At 59.3% G+C, this 20,170-nt stretch overlaps 1 protein-coding gene across 8 annotated transcripts in view; it reads left to right on the forward strand.

Moving 5' to 3' along the window:
* The window catches only part of CRTC1 (CREB regulated transcription coactivator 1), a 74,524-nt gene extending 58,132 nt beyond the window's left edge, over window positions 1–16,392 (forward strand). For 2 of the 8 annotated variants that reach the window (XM_045990285.1, XM_045990286.1), the window contains 7 exons: window positions 3,849–3,982; window positions 6,392–6,703; window positions 8,794–8,898; window positions 9,571–9,648; window positions 11,977–12,063; window positions 12,668–12,848; window positions 14,131–16,392. In XM_045990285.1, the coding sequence (XP_045846241.1) occupies window positions 3,849–3,982; window positions 6,392–6,703; window positions 8,794–8,898; window positions 9,571–9,648; window positions 11,977–12,063; window positions 12,668–12,848; window positions 14,131–14,342 (1,109 nt within the window). In that variant the 3' untranslated portion in view covers window positions 14,343–16,392. The remainder of the gene's footprint in view (window positions 1–3,848; window positions 3,983–6,391; window positions 6,704–8,793; window positions 8,899–9,570; window positions 9,649–11,976; window positions 12,064–12,667; window positions 12,849–14,130) is intronic. The other 6 variants (XM_045990290.1, XM_045990292.1, XM_045990287.1 and 3 more) reach the window with 4 other exon arrangements.
* The last annotated feature ends 3,778 nt before the right edge of the window (window positions 16,393–20,170 follow it).

Consider the following 20,170-nt stretch of genomic DNA (forward strand, 5'->3'; position numbering starts at 1 on the left):
TCTTGAGTCACTCCTTTGCTCAGGCCGAGCTCTCCTGTGTCCCCACTACGACCCTGCTGTCCCCAAGTCCCTGCTGTCATTCTGCACCCATGTGGACTATGGGAGGTGCGTTAGCATCCAGGGAGGAGATAAGGCAGCCCCAACAGCCTTGTGGCGGGACAGGCAGGATGGGCTATGGGGGAACCCCTCTGTGACTCCGCACATGTTAGGACTTGGCGGCCAGTGCAAGCACAACCTTGCTGTGCCCTCCATCCCGCCCGGGAGCCAGCGCTCATCCCATCCATCTGCGTGTCACACCTCTGCCCTAGGTGTGATGGGCAGCACCATGCGGGGTTTCATCAGGGAGAACCACGTGCTCCAGTTCACATCTGCCACAGCCCTTCTGACTCTGCAGGGAGAACGGGCTATCGGGAGAGGTGGCAGCGCTAGGGCAGGGCCCCATCAGACGCTCTAGAGAGACTTCCAGGTGAAGTTGGCTGGCTTGGGAGCTGGGTCAGTGTGGGGAGCAGAGGACTTGAGGAGCCCAGAGTCGTTCCTGGCTTTGGTGCTGACGGGGCAAGAGGCAGGGCAGGGGTGCTGAGAATAATGTAGGTGTTCCTAGGATTCTAGACAAGGACATAGAAGCCGGCACAGCAAAGGGGAGCAAGACCCTGGCCTAACACTGAGGCTCTGTTCCTGCTTGTGCACCCCTGGCCCCGTGCCCACCCAGGCTCAGCCACCAGGCAGAGGGTGCCAGCCCCCGCTGTACTTCCCCCAGCCCCAGGAGGGCCTAGAAGACAAAATGAGCAAATTCAGGAGAGCCTGGGACCGACGGCTCCTGAGAGGTGGTTGGGCAGGCAGCATCCACACAGGCCTGCATGAAGCAAGAAATCGGAAGGTTGGCTCTGGGGATGCCGGGGGGGGGGGGGGGGCTTGTGCAGATACCGCTGTTTCCTGGCCTCCCGTCTTTCTCCTCACGTCTCCCCTTGGCCTCCAGAGCACTACCCCCTCCTCCAGAGGGTCCTTGGCAGCCCCCCAGCACCCGCCCGGGAGCTGTACACCTCCGGCCCGCGCCGAGTCTAAACAAGCACAGGAAAACACAACACATGTGAAAGCCATAGACGCGGGAACAAGCGCAGACCCCAAGTGTGGGGCCCAGACCCTGGCCCGCCTGGCTGGGAGCGTCAGCCCAGTAATGTCTGACATGTGTTCGGTTGTTTGCGAACCTGCCGCTCCAGCAGCTCGCCTGGCAGGGGCTTCGCTTTCTGGGCGCATTTTAAATCAGGCCGAGCCGCCGGCCCCTGGCACACGTGGAGATCGCCAGCCCCCCCCAGCCCACCCGCCAGTCAGAACGTGAGCCCCACGAAGAAGAATAGGAGGTGTCCGCCGCCAGGGAGACAGCGGCCCCTCTCGTCTTCTTGAATATTTGCTGAGGTCGTTTTCCTGGTTGTCGGCCAGAACCCGGAGGAGGGCAGGCCCGGGTCCTCCTTCCTGGCATGGCTCCGAGGCCTGCCGGCCCCGCACACAAGGCTTGCGTGCCTGAGGCTGGGCCCCTGCCACCTGGCCTGCCCTCCCCTGGCAGCTCTCCCTGCCCGCCCCAGACTTCCCTTCCAGCTGGCCTCACTCCTTTTCCCAAAGGTGATCCAGGTTGCCAAAAGGAATTCAACAGCAAGGCGTCTGTCCGCCCTCCTGGCCCAACTGGCCTCTCCCGGGGTGGTGGCCCGCCCAGTGTGAGACCAGGAGCTCACCCTGCAGCCCAGCCGAGGATTAAAAACCCCCTTGTATTCCGGATAGACAGAGGCTGGCAGCGCAAGCGCAGATGCAGCCTGCCGGTATGTTTTGTCTGGCCCGTGGTTGTGTGCGTGATGTCTGAATCAACATTTAAAAATCAGGAAAGTACATGTTAAGACTCGGGATTTCTGGCTTCTCTTGAAGAATTGGAAGGCCCAGCAGTGGTGGGTCGAGGTTCTGTGCCTTGAGATGGTCCAGTTTGCCCCCAGACCCTGTTGTCCCCCTGACCCTGTCTCTCCTGGCCTTTGCCTCTGCTGCTACTGAGTCCTGACATCCTGGGTGTAGTGTGTTCTCAGCCTGGGGGCGTAAGAGGCCGTGGATGCTCAGAGAAGGGGAGGGAGCAGCCCGTGGGCCTGACTCTGAGTGTCCTCCTACCAGGCATCTCCTGGACTCTGCCTGCTCAGGCTTCCTGTCCATGCTTTGCGTGCAGCAGCATGGTTCTGGGGCCCAAGGTCTGTGCATAACCTGGAAACTGGGGCTCTGCCTTGGGAGCCCTCTGCAGTGCCGGGCCCTCCTGCGGTGCACGGCTGAGTGGAGCTGCCAGGGCGACTGAGGGGAAGTGCAGGTGTGACCAGGCTTGCCTCGCACAGTGAGCAGCTGCCCAGGGTGGAGAGAAGGCTGCCCATCCTCTCCCCTCAGTGCATGCTGGGTGTGCTCCCACCGACCTGGAAGCCCGCTGTCTCACCCACTGGAACCAGGTTGATCTGATGCCGTTGGCAGGATGGGCCCAGCTACCCTGGGTGAGTCAGGCTCCTGCATTGGCCTTAACTGGAGGCCAGACTGTCTTCCCAGCCTGCTCCCAGCCTCACCAGGGGCCTCACGGTGAACTCCTGAGGGCGGCTGTTACCATCTCCATCTCAAGGACACCAAATCTGGGAGATCAAGCCAAGCCCCCAGGGCTCTCCTAGGCATCATCAGGAGGCCTCTTGCCTCCCTGGCACAGTGCCCCAGGATGGGGCAGGCCCCAACTGCTGCCACACTGAACTTGACCTCACTCAGCTCCTTCATGACAGACGTATCCAGGGATAGGATTGCTGGGGGATGGGCTCAGGATGAGGGAAAGGGCAACATGGAGCCTTCCTGACAGAGCTCAATCAGGAACATAGGTATTGTAAGAAGGTAGAGAGTAATTGAATTTCTAGCAGGACTGGTGGTCCAGCATGGAGAGCACAGAAGGTGGAGAGGTGTGGGGGAGGGACCGAAGGAGCAGTTACAGGAAGGTACAATTTTGTTGGAAGAGGATAAGGAGAGCCTGAGGCTTTAGAGAAACTGCAGCCTCTGGACAGGACCAGCTTTCTTTTTTCTTTTTCTTCTTTTTTTCTTTTAAAGTATTTTATTTATTTGAGAGCAAGCGCACACAAAGTAGCCGTGGAGGGAAGGAGGGGCAGAGGGAGAAGCAGACTCCCAGCCGGGCAGGGAACCTGACTTGGGCCAGATCCTAGGATCCTGGGATCAAGACCTGAGCCAAAGGCAGACGCTTAACTGACTGAGCCACCCAGGCGTACCCAGGAGCAGCTTTCTTGAAGCTAACCCATCCCCAAGCCAGTGTAGGCAAAAAAGGGCACTGATTATCTCCCCAAACCAGGAAGCTCCAGTATGGCCGGATGCAGGGCTCAGGTGCCGCCTCTACCCCTCAGCCCCTGATTCTCCAGCTGGCTCGTCCACTTGCAGCCACGTGATGCCTCTTCCTACACAGCTCCAGATGTCCCTCCTTGGATTTCATCAGAAGTCCCAGGGCAGGCTCTCATTGGGCCAGTCTGGTAACACGTCTATCTGGGAGCCAGTCATGTGGTGGTCCAGAGGCAGGGAAGTGCTGATTGGCAGGGCCTGTGGGTCACACCCCTCTTAGAGGGATGAGAGGATCAGTGGGAGAGTGTCAACCAATGTGGGGATAGGTCAGGAAGGAGAACAGAGCCCACACAAGTATTGGGGCCTTAGAGGGGGCACCCTGGGTTTGGTGCAGGACACAGTGGATTCTGTCTGATTGATTGGGCTGTTCTCAGCAGTGATCGTGGTGTGTGAGCGGCCCTCTGGAGGCTAGAGTCACGCCCACCCTTCTCTCCTGTCCTCCTTTTCAGGGATGAGCACACCAGGCTCCTCACCGCAGCACCGCCCGGCTGGCGTCAGCCCGTTGTCCCTGAGCACAGAGGCGAGGAGGCAGCAGGCCCAGCAGGTGTCATCCACCCTCTCCCAGCTGTCACCCATCACTCAGGTGTGAGGGCCTGGTGGGGTGGGGGAGGTGTGGCCAGCTCTATCCCTCTGGGAGACCTCCCCCTCCTCCCTGGGGGTCATAGACTCCTGAAGACAAAGGTTCCCAACGCTTTCAGCTGTTTGTGAAATTTTCAAACACATGGAAATGGAGTGTTTTCTGGCCTGTGTGTTTTCTGTGTGTGTTTTCTTGGCCTGGAGTCTCCCATACCTGTCATGGGCAGATTCGTGTGACTGAGCATTCTTCATGGTGTTACTTTCCCTGGAGGATCTGGTTGAAATTCTCTGAAATAAAAGTTTAGAGTTATTTTGTTAAACTTTTTTTTTTTAAGATTTTATTATGTATTTGTCAGAGGGAGCACACACAAGCAATGGGGAGCAGCAGGCAGAGGGAGAAGCAGGCTCCCCGCCAAGGAAGGAGCCCAATGCAGGACTCGATCCCAGAACTTCCGGGATCATGACCCTAGCAGAAAGCAGACGCTTAACCAACCGAGCCACCCAGGCGCCCCTAGAGAGCTTTTTATTTGTTTGTTTCAGTTTACCATAATTTTGTTTCATCTGCTTTTTTGGTAGCTCGTGTGTGTTTAGGAATTGGTCTCTTTCATCTAGGTTATCTGTTGTGCTGGCATACGATCGTTCATAGCACTCACAATCATTTTTCTTTTCTTAAGTCTATAGTAATATTCCCACTTTCATTTTTGATTTCAGCAATTTGATTCTTTTTTACTTAGTTTATGCCCTCAAAACAAGTTAGGAAGTGTTCCCTCTTCGTCTGTTTTTTTCCCTTTTGGGGTGGGGGGAAGTGTTTGAGAAGGACTGGTGTTGTAAACTCTTTAAATATTTGGTAGAATTCACCAGCAAAGCCACTGGTCTGAGCTTATCTTTATGGGGAGGGCTTTTTTTTTTTTTTAAGTTTTCCAGGGTGCGTCATACCATGTTGTAGCAGTTTCAGGTGTGCAGTATAGTGATGCATCCCTTCCACACATCACCCCGTGCCCATCACAACACGTGCCCTCCTTAATCCCCGTCACCTATTTCCCCCATCCCCCCACCTACCCCCCCCCCCCCCCCGTAACCTATTGTATGTAGTGGAGTCTGTTTTCTTGGTTTGTCTGTCTGCCTCTCTCTTTTTCCCCTTTGCTTGCTTATTCTGTTTCTTAAATTATATATATGAGAGAGATCATGTGGTATATGTCTTTCTCTGATTGACTTATTTCGTTTAGCGGTACAGTCTCTAGGTCCGCCCATGTTGTTGCAAATGGCAACATTTCATCTTTTTTTAATAGCTGAATAATATTCCATTGTTTATATACCACACTTCCTTTACCCATTTATCAATCAGTGGACACTCGAGCTGCTTCCATAATTCGGCTCTTGTAGGTAATGGTGCCATAGCATTGGGGTGCACGTATCCCTTTAAATAAGTATTTTTGTGTATCTTTGGGTAAAACCCTAGTAGTGCAGTCGCTGAATTGTAGGGTAGCTCTGTTTTGAACTTCCTGAGAAACCTCCATACTGTTTTCCATGGTGGCTGCCCCAGTTTGCATCCCCGCCAACACCTGTTGTTGCACATGTCGTTGACTTTAGCCATTGTCACAGGGGTGAGGTGGTATCTCACTGTAGCTGTGATTTGCATTTCCCTGGCGGTGAGTGATGTTGAGCGCCTTTTAACGTGTCTGTTGTCATCTCTATGTCTTTTTTGGAAATATGTCTGTTCATGTCTTCCGCCCATTTTTTAATTAGATTATTTATTTCTTGGGTGTTGAGTTTTGTAAACTCTTCCTGTGTTTTGGAAACTAACCCTTTATCAGATATGTCATTTGCACACATCTACCCTTGGAAGGTTTTCGATTACTGATTCAGTCTCCTTCCTTGGTGCAGGTCTATTCAGATTTTCCATTTTTTCTTGAATCAGTTTGATAGTTTGTGTGTTTCTAGGAATTTTTCCATTTTTTTAATCCCTAAAAGATAATATTTTTGTTGTTTTTGTTTTGTTTTTTGAGTGAGTAAAGTGATAGAAGTTTATTAAGTAAAGATAGAAGAAGCTCTCCAGAGTGAGAGGTCCCAACAGGGTCACCCACCAGGGACCTTCTGAGCCTGAGTAGGTACAGAAGGGGGTGCCCACCTCTCCGTGTGGGACACAGCCGGAGAAAGGCTCGTTGGGAGCTGACCACTTCCAGCTAGATTGGAAGTCTAGGCCCCATCCAGCTGCAGCCTAACCCCCTGTGGCCCTGGGCAAGGCCTGCCCTCTCTCGGCCTGTGCTTTCCCAGTCTGGGCTCTGGATGTACGTTTGTTTCCCTGTGACATCTTTGGTGAGCATGTCAAGCATGGGGTGTTCCCAGGGACCAGGTACTCCCAGCCTGGCCCCTCCTGTCTGGTAGCCTCCCCACTGACGCCCTCCTCTTCCTCCAGGCTGTGGCCATGGATGCCCTGTCTCTGGAGCAGCAGCTGCCCTACGCCTTCTTCACCCAAGCAGGCTCCCAGCAGCCACCGCCGCCGCAGCCCCAGCCCCCTCCACCGCCGCCACCCGCGTCCCAGCAGCAGCCGCCCCCCCCACCCCCGCAGGTGCCCGTCGGCCTTCCCCCAGGCGGCCCCCTGATGCCAAGTGCCAGCTTGACACGGGGGCCCCAGCTGCCCCCGCTCGCGGTCACGGTACCGTCCTCTCTCCCCCAGTCCCCCCCAGAGAACCCAGGCCAGCCGCCAATGGGGATCGACATTACCTCGGTAAGCCCAGGATGGGGTTTTGTGGGGCCTGGCTGGGGCGGCGGTGGGGGCTCATGCAGGAGTATCCCAGAGGCTGTGGGAGGCCCCCACTGGGCTCCCATGACCCAGAGACACTCAGGCATCTGGCTGAAATTTCCTCGAGGTTCCACTTCAAGTCCAGCTTGGCCAGGGTCAGGGCTGAAGCAAATACTGCTGGGCTGAGGTCGTCATCTCATGTGTATAGATGGAGAGCTGAGATATGAGCAGGGATCATTTGACCCAAACTTCACTCGCGATGGGCCACCTGTGTCTGGCTGCCAAGGCTCCCCCATGGTCCTTGATGCCCAGTGCTTCAACCTTTCCCACCTGAAATGGCCCCTTGAAGGCAGGGAGGACGCAGAGCTCTTGGGGCCTGGGGATAGATTCTGGGAGCCAAAGGCACAGGGGGAACTTGGAGGAGAAGGGATAAAACTCCCCTGTGGCTCAGGCAGCATGGTGCAGGGGCCCAGAGGTGCAGGGTAGCCCATGGCCTGGGCCTGGGTCTGGGCTCAGGGAAATGGGTGCTAGGTTTTGACATCTGCACCCCCAAAGCTTCTTGTTCTGGCTTTTGCCCTGGAGGCAAGGGGCTGATCATAGCTACCTTTGGCCATATCCAAGGAACAGGGACCACGTTTGGGGTACAGCAAGCCCTCTCCACTCAGCCCTTGGCTGTCAACCCCAAGATAAATGTCTTCAGAATATCCTGTGCTCTGCAAAGACTAGACCCCCCTGAGCTGGGCAGCCTGGTTGAATGGAGACCTGTTTCCAAGCTGCTCTGATCCCTCCTAGGGCAGATCCCAGGGGTCCCCGGCCAGGAGAGTGTTCCAGCCTTTCCTTTGTCAGACGCACAGCTGGTGTGGGAACAGTCCTGATGGTGGAGCCTGCCTGGGGCACCTCATTCCCGGAGCGGTGCCTCACTTCTGAGCTGGGCAGACAGGGGAGGCATGGGTGTCCGGGCCAGGGGCACAGACATCACCACCCCAGGCTTGCAGGCCAGCGCGTCTGCACCCAGGCACCTTCACCAGGGACTTCCTGGCTTCCTTGGGGTAGGGGCTCTGGTGGCCACTTCCTTGGGTTTGTGCTGACTCAGCCAAATAAGGAGACTGTCCCTCTGGACATTTTCCTCTTTTCAACTCTGAGAAGGCCTGGGCCAGTCATTGCCAAGTGACCGTGCTAGTGCTTCCAGCACTGAAACCCTGTGAACTGAGCCCCCGTGCACCCACCCCCCAGGCTCCACCCCGGTCCCAGACTACTTGGAACGAGCCACTGAGGAAATGGGGGAGACTGAGCGCTTATGGGGCCCTGGGCTGGTCCTCTGGGCCTCAGTGAACAACAGGTCCGGAGAAGTCAGGCAGCCTGTCCAAAGGCACAGAGCAGGTCCTGGCTGGACTGGGAACAGAGCAGGGTCTAAATCCAGGTTCCCGATGCAGCCCATCCTGTCCCTGGGGAGAAGCCAAGCCGCCCTCCCACCCCCACTCCTTCCGGTGAGGAGGTTGCTACCCCGTGGAGGTCTCAGGACGGCACACCCATCAGGCTTGTCTCCAGTGACGCTGCTGATCGAGACTGCCCGATGCTGGCTGTCCTGCAGCATGCCCCGGATGGCCTTTGCTGTCGGTCCCACCAGCCCTCGAGGTGGGCAGGATGTGCCCGTGCCCAGGGCTAGAGCTCAGAGAGCCGAGGGTGCTGCCCAGAGTCGGCAGGGAAGGCAGCACCTCCCTGCCCTGCCCTGGGCCTCCTGTGCCCTGCTGTGTGTGGTTGTGTTTGTACACACATGTGGCAGGGTACACACGTATGTGGGTGTGGGTTGTATTCATGTGGGTGCTCTGGAGCCTGCCGTGCCCCTCCCACAGCCCTCCAGTGTGATTCCAGGAAGCTGGATTCTCTTGACACTGCACCCCTGGAACCCCAAAAGGTGCCAGGCTCAGACAGGGTTCAGGGACCCACACTTCTGGCAGGTGCTCCCCTGCCAGGTGGAGGGGGGGTCTTTGGGGGGGGTGGTCACTGGGGAGTGGCCAGTCCTAGGACGCCAGGCCCGGGGCCCCTCGCGCGTCCTGACCTGTCTGTCGTCACAGGCGCCGGCCCTGCAGCAGTACCGCGCTAGCGCCGGCTCCCCGGCCAACCAGTCTCCCACCTCGCCTGTCTCCAATCAAGGCTTCTCCCCGGGGAGCTCCCCGCAAGTAAGGGACGCCGCCTCTCCTCTCCCAGTGCCCTGCACTCCAGCCCCAGCATCGATCCCCCCGCCGTCTGTGCTGCGCGCGCCTCATTCCATCCCATCTCGTCCACTCTGGCGGCGGGGAGCAGAAGGCCCTGCCACCCTCCCCCGACCCAGCCCAGGAGCTGCCACGTTCCCGCTGTGTCTCTGTGGCCTCTGCAGAGCCCCCTGCCTGGAGGTGGCGGGCTCCTCACTCACATTACTAGTGATCTTAGTATTGGCCCCACCCTGGTCCCTTGCCTGGCAGGTAGGGACACCTCCGCGAGCATGTATCCCACAGCCCTGCACCCATGTCCCCGCCCCCGCACCTGCCCACACGAGGCTGTCAGCGGTGGGGAGGGGTGTTCTCCTCCCACTTTGGGGGCGTAGCAGAGGTGACAGCTGGCCTGTGATTGGGGCTCCGACTCCTCAGGTTCTTGTCCTGTCTGCCTCGCTGGAAGGCAGGTCCTCACAGGAAGCTTCTCTGAGTGGTGGTGTAGCCTCTCAGGGCCCTCTGTCCCCGTCTCAACAGATGAGGAGACTAAGGCTTTCTCAGGCAGCGGAAGGGCTTGACCATATCCATCAGACTTGGCTTCCCCCCCAACACCATTGGACCCCAGTTTCTGACACACGGACATGCACACATACCCCCCTCCAGGTTCCTCAGAGTTTGCCTTGGTGCCGCTTTCAACCCATGGCTGAATTCTATCTGGAACATTCCACCAGAAGAGAAGAGGTGCCCACAGAACTACATCTGGGCTCGAAATTTCCATGCTACAGAGCCTCCTCAGGACCCCGCCACTCCATCCGCAAAATGACACCGCAAAATGACATCTTGGGAGAGACTCCCAAGAGCCGCTGCCATAGGGCAGTGCCCAAGGCTCTGAAGCCTCATTCTTGGCCCAGAGGGCAATAGGACTTTCCTTCCCTGCTGAAGAAGGGAGAGGAGCTGTCCTACCAGGCAGGACCATGCAAGAACAATGTTGGGCTCCCGTGTCCCAGGGCATGTGCCCTTCTGTCCCCATCTCCCCAGTTCCCAGAAGTACACCCAAATCGGGCCCTGTGTTGAGATTGTGGGTGTCCTGTTCAGGAAGGCTGCCCTCATGGTCCCATCTGCCGTAGGAGGGGCTCTCCTGGGGCCCTTCCTCCACCACCCCACAGTGGCCTGGGGTCCTGCTGGGACCATCCGTGTGCAGCTTCTTTCTCCACAGGCAGGGCAGGGTATCGGTGAGCTCAGAGAAGCCAGAGGTCAGCCTGGGGTCTGCCAGCTCTAGATCTATCCATGTGGGCTCCCAGCGCTGCGACTCCTGAAAAGTGTCTAGTCAGGTCACATGGTGTCACAGGATGCTGAGGGAAGGGAGAAGCAGGTCCAGGCAGGGGAAGGGGCAGGTGCCGCCTGTTCCTGGGGCTGGACCTTGACTCGTCCCTTTTTACATAGGAAGCAGGACAGGAATTCAGGGGTGGAGCCAATCTCCCGGGAGAGGTTTGCGTAGACCAAAGTGGGTTCATCTGTCCTAGGCAGACAGTGTGTTGTCATCTCGTCAAGCCCACGTCTGTGTGTCTGTCAATCTGTCCATCCATTCACTGGGGGCTGGCGAGGAAGGTGGGCCGCTTAAGAGGCTGTGAGGGCTTTCAGGTTGTCCAGACTCAACCAGACCTGGGCTTAAGATGGCCCAGAGGCTCGCTTGGGGGCAGGCTGTGCTGGGTGGAGGCCAGGCCTGGCTTCGCACTGCAGCTGGGGCTCTAGGTTGCCTTCGGTGGCCCCATGGGCCAGGACCTCGCATCCCCAACCTCCCCAGCCTCTCGGGTGCACGTTGTATCTGTCTGACTGTACCCTGGCCCTTAGGCAGCTGGCCTTCGGTCCTGTGTTCCTCCCTTCCACTCTGAGTGGACCTTTCTGGCAAAGTCTAATGGCAGCCTCACAAAAGAAACCTTAGTCTGGGTGCCCTGCTTGTGACGAGCCCCTTTGAGGCCAAGGCCATGGAGATACACAGAGATAACCCATAGACACAGATAACCCAGGACAGGAAGCCGTCCTCCTTTATGGGGAAACCCAGCCACAACCTTGCAGCTCCCTTTTCCAAACCTGAAGCTGGCTGTATTTAGGACAAAGGGGGCTTTTTTGCCACATGGGCTGTTTTTCTTTCTGCTCTCAGCTCACTCACCAAGGAGGAAGCAGTGTTGGGTCTGGGCTGCGGATGTGTTTCCTGAGGCCTGGTGCCAGGGGTGAAGTCTGGCCACACTGTCCCTCCTCCCTTGCACATTCCACCAGGCTCTATCCTGCCATCTCTCTTTGGCATCATGGGAGTAGGCAGGGGCTCCCAGCTCCTGTCCTACCGTCTCTACTGCCTGTGAGGGTCCCCAATCCCCTGCTCTTCTCCCAGCAGCAGACCTGGCCCCCGACTGGCCTTGGAAGAGCAGGAGGTGGGCTCCCTGCCCACCTATGGGCCCTGGGGTCCCCCAGGAAGGCAGTCAGGGGGAGATAGCCGGGCAGGGGGCTTTCCGTGTGACTGTCCTGCGCTCGCTCAGCTGGCATCTGGCTCCGTGCACCTGTCCTGTCCACGTGTATATGGCCTGCCACCATGTCCCATGTCTCCCTGGGGGCCTGACAAGGGTCACCAAGTGCACTGCCCATCCTGAAATTCAAAACACCTCCCTCCTTGGCCCCCCACGTGTTTTCCTCTGGAACTTGTTGTGGGGGGGCGGTTTCCTGATCCCTATGGGCCCCCTGTCTTCTATCCAGTGGAAACAGGTTCACCTGTACTTGGGCTCAAGCAGAGGAGATGGGGATGGTGCCTTGGCTCTTAGGTAGAGAGGCGCTCCAGGAGCAGGCGGTGGAAAGAGGCATCCTGAGATGGGGGGGCACCCCTCCATCCTGGAAGGTGTGGGCTCTCTCCCAGGAGGCCTGTGAAAGGTGCTCAGCCTCCTTTTTCCTGAGCACCCTCCAGGAGGTTCCAGGGGCCTCCCTATGGGCACAAGCAGCCTGTGGGAGGTCCCCTGCCCCAGCAGGCCCCGACCTGGTCTTGGGGACCATGATGACAGCAGGCCTTTCTTCTGTCTGCAGCACTCCTCTACCTTGGGCGGCGTGTTTGGGGACTCGTACTATGAGCAGCAGATGGCGGCCAGGCAGGCCAATGCTCTGTCCCACCAGGTGAGCGGGTGCCCGGGTCACAGCGCCCACAGCAGACGCTCACCCGGACCCCGCCCGCCCCTCGGGCGTGAGCCTCGCTCCTAAGGCTCCCTCCTGTCTCCAGGCCTTGGAGGGGGTGGCTTGGCTTCGCCTCCCCGGGCGCTTGTGCTGCGCCCACAGGATGAGGCCAACAGCAGGGGGGTGGAGGGTGGGCAGCAAACACAGGGACAGGCAGCGGCTGTAGCATCGGCGCCTCAGTGTGGGCCGTGCATGTGGGTTTGCTGGGGAGGTGGAGCTGGCTTTGCGTGGAGATCAGGGTCAAGGGCATGTGGGCATGAGAAGGGTTGGCCGCTTCCTAGAGCAGGTCACTCACCCATTCATCCTTCCATCAATCCATCCATCCAGCAAGCCCTGAAGGGGCAGTGTGTGGATAGGCCCGGGCAGGGTCAGAGAGGGAGGAGGGGGAGACCCTAGGCCATACGGTCTCCTAGTCAACAAGCCCTCTGGGCACAGGTACTAGGCATCCCCCTGAGGAGCTGGTCCCGGCAGCTGCAGGACAGGCCAGCCAGCAGCAGGCGGGGGCTCAGCAGGGCTGGCCTCATGCCTGTGTGCTTCTGCCCCCCAGCTGGAGCAGTTCAACATGATGGAGAATGCCATCAGCTCCAGCAGCCTGTACAGCCCGGGCTCGACGCTCAACTACTCGCAGGCAGCCATGATGGGCCTCACGGGCAGCCATGGGAGCCTGCCGGACACGCAGCAGCTTGGCTACCCCAGCCACAGCAGCATCCCCAACATCATCCTCACAGGTGAGGTGCCCCTGGCCGTGGCATCCTGGGGAGGGGGGGAGGGGGGGAGTACTCTTGGGCACAGTGCCTCGATTGGGCATGGCAGCTGCAAAGGGTCTCATCCCCAGGAGAGATGTCCCTGCCCTGCAGGATGAGCCATGCCAAGACCAGGCCAAAGGGAGTCAGACCCCACTGGCCTTGACCTGTTGCTGGGGTGTGTGGAATGGGCCCTGGGGGACACACTGCACCCTGAACCAGGCTTCCTGTGTCCCATGCTCAGAGCAAGAACAGGACAGAGCGAGTCACTCACCCAGCCCTGCGTCCTCTGCTGAGGTCCCTCCACCCCATTAGCTGAGTATACTGGGGTCACGGTAACGGGGTGGGCCCTGCCTGGCAGGGCTCTTGCCATGCAGCCAACGTACATGCAACTGCCCTGACACTGCGATGAGCATCCCCGAGCAGCCCGAGCGCAGTACGTGTAAGCAAGTCCCTGCTCTGTGCAGCAGAGAACCCAGACCCTTTGCTGCCCCCGCCCCACCCTGTGGGTTCTGGGTTTTACCGAAAGAAGCGTTTTCTTATAAGCCAGCACTGTCTGAGGATTGAGAGTGACACCCCCTGGTGGTCCCACTGACATCTCCAGGATGGAGGAGTCCATGCCAGAGCCCCCCCACCCCACCCCATGCCATGGTGCTTCCTGCCTACCTCGGGGGGTGGGCAGCGGCCCACAGCAGGTGCTCTGGGAGCAGTAGTTTCCGATGCGTGAGAAGGCTTAGACCCCTGTGATTGCCCCAGTGGCCCAGAAAGACTAGGATTTTCATACCCATGTCTCAGGTTGGGAAACTAAGGCCTAAGGGGGCACTGCAAGTAAAGGAGACAGCCCAGGGTTGACTGGCTCTTTGGGGAGTGGGCGGGAATTCACACACACCCCAGCCTACTTGTCAGGGATGCACGTGGAGGCAACGTCCTGGCAGAGCCTGGCAGAGCGGGAGAGGTCCCAGCCCAGGGCTTCGCAGCCTTGGCACTGCCAATATGTGGGGCTGGATCTTTCTCGGGGTGGTGGGGCTCCCTGTGCATTCCAAGGGGCTGAGCGGCATCCCTGCTCCCCACTCATGACAACACAAAATGCCCCTAGTTGTCGCCAGTGTAACCCCCAGAGGGCGAACCCCCATGTAAGTACCCTGGGGTGGCCCGAGCCCCTCTTCCCTGAACATTGACAGGAGGCCATGGAGGCACAGGGTGTGGGAACAGAGAGTCAGGGCCGTGCTGAGACTTTTGTCCTGTGCCTCCCCCACCCCACCCCCAGTGACGGGAGAGTCCCCTCCCAGCCTGTCTAAAGAACTGACCAGCACACTGGCTGGGGTCGGTGACGTCAGCTTCGACTCCGACAACCAGTTCCCCCTGGATGAACTCAAGATTGACCCCCTGACCCTGGACGGACTGCACATGCTCAACGACCCCGACATGGTCCTGGCCGACCCGGCCACCGAGGACACCTTCCGGATGGACCGTCTGTGAGCTGCACACCCGGCACGTCGCCGCCCAGCCCCCGGCTCCATCACCCCGCCGGTCAGTGGTCCCGACGGCATCTCCCTGAGCCCAGGGACGGCCGCGCTCCGTCCCTCGCAAACGGCCGAGCTTGTGATTCTGAGCTTGCAATGCCGCCAAGCGCCCCCTGCCCACCCGCCCCCCCCCCCCCAGCTGTCCACCTCCCTCGGGAGGCCGCGTGTCACCCCTGCGGGGCCTCCGTGCGCGTGCTCTCTCGCCCCCAACCCTGGGCCATGAGCCGTCCCCCTGTAAGATGCGGAAAACGTGTTGGGCAGGGCCGCCGGCCTGGAGGGGGCGCTGTGGTCCACGGCGGCGGTGGGCTGAGGTGCATTTTCCGACTGTTTGTCCAGCTCTCACTGCCTTCCTTCGTTCCTGGTCCCCCCATCCCAACCCGCCCGCCACCCCCAGCCCGAGGTTAGGTAGCGAGCCAGCCCCACCCTGCCAAAGGGAGAAGGTGCCAGAGAGAGGGGCAGACACAAAGTGAAATAAACACTATTTTGACTGCTGTCTTTTATATTTCTGAGCACATTCAGAGAATGCTACGCTCCGTCCCACGGAGGTAGAATATCAAAGGTGTGAACAGAGCATGGCAAGCAGCTAAATCTTCCTGGGACCCGCGCTCCTGCTTTGCCCTCCCCTAGCCAGGTCCCTCTGCGGCCGCCTTTGCCCCAAAAATGAAGCCCCTGGCCGGGATGGAGGGGCCGGCAGTGGGGGGGGGGGGGTGCATGTGAGACTGCGCGTATTTCTGGGGGTTATTTTCATCTCTCAACTTGTTCTCATCTTTTCTTCTCTGTACTGTGGTCACTGTTACTGTTGTTTAAAGAGCAGGGTGGGGTGGGGACTGCCAGGGCGGGTTTTGTTGTGTTTTTGTTTGTTTCTTTTGGTTTGTATTTATACTTTGGTTGTAGACGAGTAGCTGACTCCTTCAATCCAGTACTTTCCTGAGAGCATGTTTTTATTCCAGAAATCCCATGTTACATATTTTTTAAGCTAACTGGACGTAGCCGGCGGCCTGCGGGGCCTGAGCCGAGTCTCCGGCCGCCTAGCTAAGGTTGAGTGAGGGCAGCTGGGGCCTGCTGGGGCCCCTGGCAGAAGCTCCAGGTGGTGGGGGGTGCCTCCCCTCCAGCCACGTGACAGACTTCCAGGAAGGAGCCACGGCTTTTATTAAGGGTCCCTCGAAGGCCCACCCCTGCCTGGTGGTCCTCAAGGTGCCTGCCGCTCCTCAGGAAGGACTAGGCCCAGACTCTGAGGCTGGCGGCAGCAGCAGCCCATCTGCCTCCCCTCACCGCCCCCCTCCCCTACCAGGGATAAGGCTGTCCTCTCACCCCGCCCTGCCCCGAGAACTGGCTGACATTCGTCCCCTCCAGCCGCCCCTGTCATGGCTCCTCCCATCAGGGCTGGCTCCGGAGGCCAAGGAGGCCAAGAGCAGTGTGTGTTGTAGGGGCAGCCTTCCAGGAGGCCGAGGTGACCCTCGGGGCTCAGCCACCGTGCTGGGGGCTGTCCCTGGGCCTGGGAGGGGGTGACAGGGCTGTCTTTATTTTCTGTCAGCTGCTCTGGGATGGGGACTGCTGTTTCAGTCCCTCCAAAGCTGCACCTTGAGCGCTGGCTGGCACTGCGGCCTGCAGGCCGGGCTGGCACCCTCCACTCGGTGCGTTTCTCTGTGGTGTCCCACCACTGTCTCTAGGTCTTTTGAGCCCTCGGCTCTGTCTGCACGGGAGCCAGATTCCATCCTAGCCACATCCCTCCCTCTCTTCCCCGGGCCAGGCCATTAGCATCTGGCCAAGTGACTGGGCAGCCCCAGGCGTGAGAAGGCCCCGTTCTCAGTCAGTTGACCCCTGCTGCCCGCGTCTGGGCTGGGGGACACGGGGTCGGTCCGTCCAGGTCGGGGGCCCAGCCTCTTACTGAGGCAGGGGCTAGGAGCAAAGAGTGAGACGACGACTTTTTTTTTTTTTTTTTAAAGAAAAAACTACATGTACATAGAAGAGTTTGATTACCATTAGACTTGTGTGTAGAACTTTTTTAAAAATGGCCTTAATAAAACTACAAGCAACCTTCCTGGATGCAATTTTCAAAACAAGGCATTGGGGACCCCCGTGAGGGAGCCTTGTCTGCCCGTACTTCCCGCCTGCTCGGCGCCTGGCTCTCAGCGCAGGTGGGCAGGAGAGGGTGGACGTCCACCCCTGCGGCCGTGTCCAGCAGCCCCTTGGCTTGGGGGGGGGCACAGGAGACATTGTATTTATGTGGCCACTTTCGCCCAGCAGGGGCATAGGTGCAGTTTTCCGAGGGAGGGGGTCCCGGCCAGGAGCCAGTGGCCAGGCGTCCAGGGTTCACACCCCTGCCTGGGCCTGGGCAGGCCTCCTGAGGTCGTATCGGGGGATTTTGCTTATTTCGTAAATATTGCTTCTCTACTAAGTATTCTTGAATTGCCAAGTTTCCTGAAACAGGACAGCCTAAGGGAACCAGCCCTTTGACTTGTGATGTGAAATACTGTGATTTCAGGCGAGCTGCGCCGTGAGGGGTGGGCCGGGACCCCTGAATATTGTACATAGACCCGCCGCCTGTGTCCTCGCTCGTGTGCTCGGGACAGGCCTGGATGCTCAGCCCGCGTGAAGTCAGAGGCCAAGCCAGTCTGTCCCTCCACCGCTGCCCCCCCCCCCCCCCCCCCCCCCCGCCGAGTGCTCCTGATTTCAGTCCCTTCAGCTGTGCGACCTTCTGCCCTGGGAACAAGCTGAACAGTGTGTTCCCACCTGCCTCGGTTTACCCTCTATCCCCCAAGCCCCCAGGACAGTGAGTTGTTTACCCCCAGGGAGGCTTGTGGGCCAAAATAGAGCCCGGGATCAGCCCCTCTGTGTCCTCCAGAGAAAAGGGCTTCTGCCCCTGTTCCCTCAACACACACCCATTAGAGTCACCCCCCCCCCCAGTGTCCAGGACTCACGTGGGGGAGGAGAAGGGGTCTTGTTGGGACCGTATTCCCTGTGACAGGTACCCATGCCAACCTCCATCCCCACTGAGTCCTTTCCAGGAGGAGGACAGGCAGTGCTCTTCAGGACGTACTGTGGCCCCCTCCTTGTGCTCCTCATACCCCCCGGCTTCCTCCCAGCGCTCTTCTGGGCAGGAAGGGTTGGGGGTTGCCAGCCCCTTGGGGCAAGGAGCCCTGAGACCCTCAGTGGAAAGCTCAGGAGGCAGGTTGACCCTTCCACAAAATTTAGGGGCCCCCAGCTGACAGATTCAAGAACTGTGTATGCTCTCCTCTGGGGGACAAACCAGAGCGGAAGGTGCCCTAAATGGGGAGAGTCCAGTCCCCCCTGCAACTGCACTCCAGAGGACTCCCTGGGAGCAGCCAGGCCTAAGGGAATGCCATCCATGTGTGTTTGTGGCCCTTTCCCCAGACACACCTCCATGCAGACCTACCTGTGGGCTTCTGAGCCACCTGCCTGCCCCAGGCTTGTGCCTTGAGGGCAGGGGTCCTGCCTTTGCAGGCCTTTTCTTGTCTCTTTTGGGACTTGGGGGGCTGGGAAAAAGGGTTCTGATGTCTGTGTGTTTGGCCTGATTTCTTTGGGTGGCTGAGCTCCCCAGAGAGTGCCTAGCCGGGTGGGCCCTGTTGCGAGGCCCATGTGTCATAGTGGGGCAGGCAAGGAGGGTGAGAAGGCTCCACGTCCATCCAGATGTCCTGGGGTGGTGGTCTGGCTTGTGGGCTGTGTGCCAGGTGCTAGCTGTGGCCTGGTCAAGCAGGATGGGAGCCAGTACCCAGGCTCTGGGGAGCTGGGCTGCCTACCCCCATCCAGCATCCTGGACCTGGTGAGCCCCTATGAGGGACTGTCCTTAGAGGGGCCCTCAGTGGAACCGCGGACACGTGGGAATGTCCCCCCCCTCCCCTGGCCTCCACATCTCAGCCAACCCTGAGCTGGTTCATAACCAAACATCCTTCCAGACTCCCACCCCCAGCTGGATTCTGGGTTTTCTGCATTTCCAAAGAAGGCATCCCCACTCCTGGGTACAGGCTGGGTGTGATAAGGCCTGGTGGTATTGGGAGGCCTTCCACCCCCTACCCTGGTCCTGACAAAGCAGCAGCAGCACCCATCACCTTCCCTGGGATCTGATGGAGCCCTAGGTCAGAGGCCACAGAGGTTCTCAGTGTGGGGGTAGAGTGTGGGAGCTGCAAGGTCAAGGGTACCTTGTACCCCTGGTCTTGGCCCATCACTCCTGCAGGTGCCACTGCAGGTAAGGGAGCTCTGGCCATCAGAGCCAGTCCCACTTCGCTTGAAGAGCTGTGGGTGGGAGGGGGAGGGAGTACTGTGTGCTTCCCCCACTGCGGGAGGCCTGCCTATGGTGAGTGGGGGAGGCGAGTGGGGGGGGGGTCTGTTGCTGCCCCACCTACCGGGGGTTCCTGAATCATTCCCCCATCAGGCCCTGCCTGGCTGGAGCTGACTCTGTCCTTGGTTTCTTTTGATCTTTGGCCTCCAGGGTTCCTGGTAGGGTGGGGCCCAGGCACCTCTCATTACCCTTCCTGTGCTGGAGGCAACTGGCCACAGACCCGTTCTCTCCGAAGTGGCCACTCCCCAGGAGGGAGGTGGGGTGACCTGAACCCCTAGGCCTGGGCACTGGAGTACTCTCAGAGGTATTGGGGTGGGCCACGGGTAATGGGAAAAAGACCCTTGTGACCCAGGCCTCAGCTTCCCTCCTGTCACTGGCTCAGAGCCATGGGTCTTAGGGCCTCCGGCTCCTCCCTGGCAGGGTCGGGGATAGGAGCTAGACATGAGAGCGTTGCTGGCTCCAGACAGTTTCCTCTGCCTTCCGCCTCTTGGCCAGCCCTCCACACCCTGTCCCCAGTATGCCAGTGACAGGCGGTACCTGCAGGGGAGTGGTGTCGCCCTTGTTTAGCAGGGTTCTGGAGCTCGGGGGCGTCAATGCCCAGCCCATCCTAGCCCACCACTTCTGACCTCTTGCCTACTCGGGACAGGTGGACATAGCCGTGGCCTTTGCCACCAGGCCCTGAGAGGAGGGCTTTGGCAGCCAAGGTCCACCTGCCCCACTGTGCCCCACTTTAGGAGACTGCTCCCCAGGGGGCCGGGCGGGCCCACTGATATATGCAAACCGCCCTCCGAGCCCTGCTCCGCCTCTGTTCCTCTGTCCCCAGGCTGGCTCTCCCCCGCCCCCAGCATGTACACTCTGCTGTGGATGTCCCGTGGGCCGTGGGTTGGGTGCCCACGGCGGGTGGGGGCGGGCGGCTCAGGGCGCACTCGGCCGGCCCCTGCCCATCCCTTCTGGCGTGGACGCTTTTGTCTTTGTACCTTTGCATCCTTTGTAATGAAACATAATAAAAATCCAATGTTTTCGTCTCTGCCTCCTTCCCTTTTTTCCTGCTCTTCCCCCCCACACCAGGGACAGAACCTGGGCCCAGTCGGACAGGCCAGGTTGGGAGCCACACACAGGCACCCCCCCCACACACACACATGAATATGGACACACAGACATGAGGGCCTCATCCCCACCCCTGGCCAGCTAGTCAGGGCTAATGTCTGAAAGGGGAAGGACCCCCACCCCCACCCCATCATCCAGGGCAGGCACTCCATGGTGGAGATGGAAGCCCATGACTTCAAGTGGGTGGGATGCTGCAGCAGGCCTGGGGCCTCCCCCGTCAGGGTTGGACACTCCTAGTTGGGTCGTCGGGCCCTAACCAGTAAGGAAGGGAGCCAGCCACAGGCCTGGGTTTGGGGGTCCCTGTCCCAGCACTCCCTCCGAGGCCCCACCCCACCGTCTCCCCACAGCAGACACAGCAGCCAGCCACTCCACCGCCC

Source organism: Meles meles, chromosome 20 (assembly GCF_922984935.1).
Source record: "Meles meles chromosome 20, mMelMel3.1 paternal haplotype, whole genome shotgun sequence".
NCBI lineage: Eukaryota > Metazoa > Chordata > Mammalia > Carnivora > Mustelidae > Meles > Meles meles.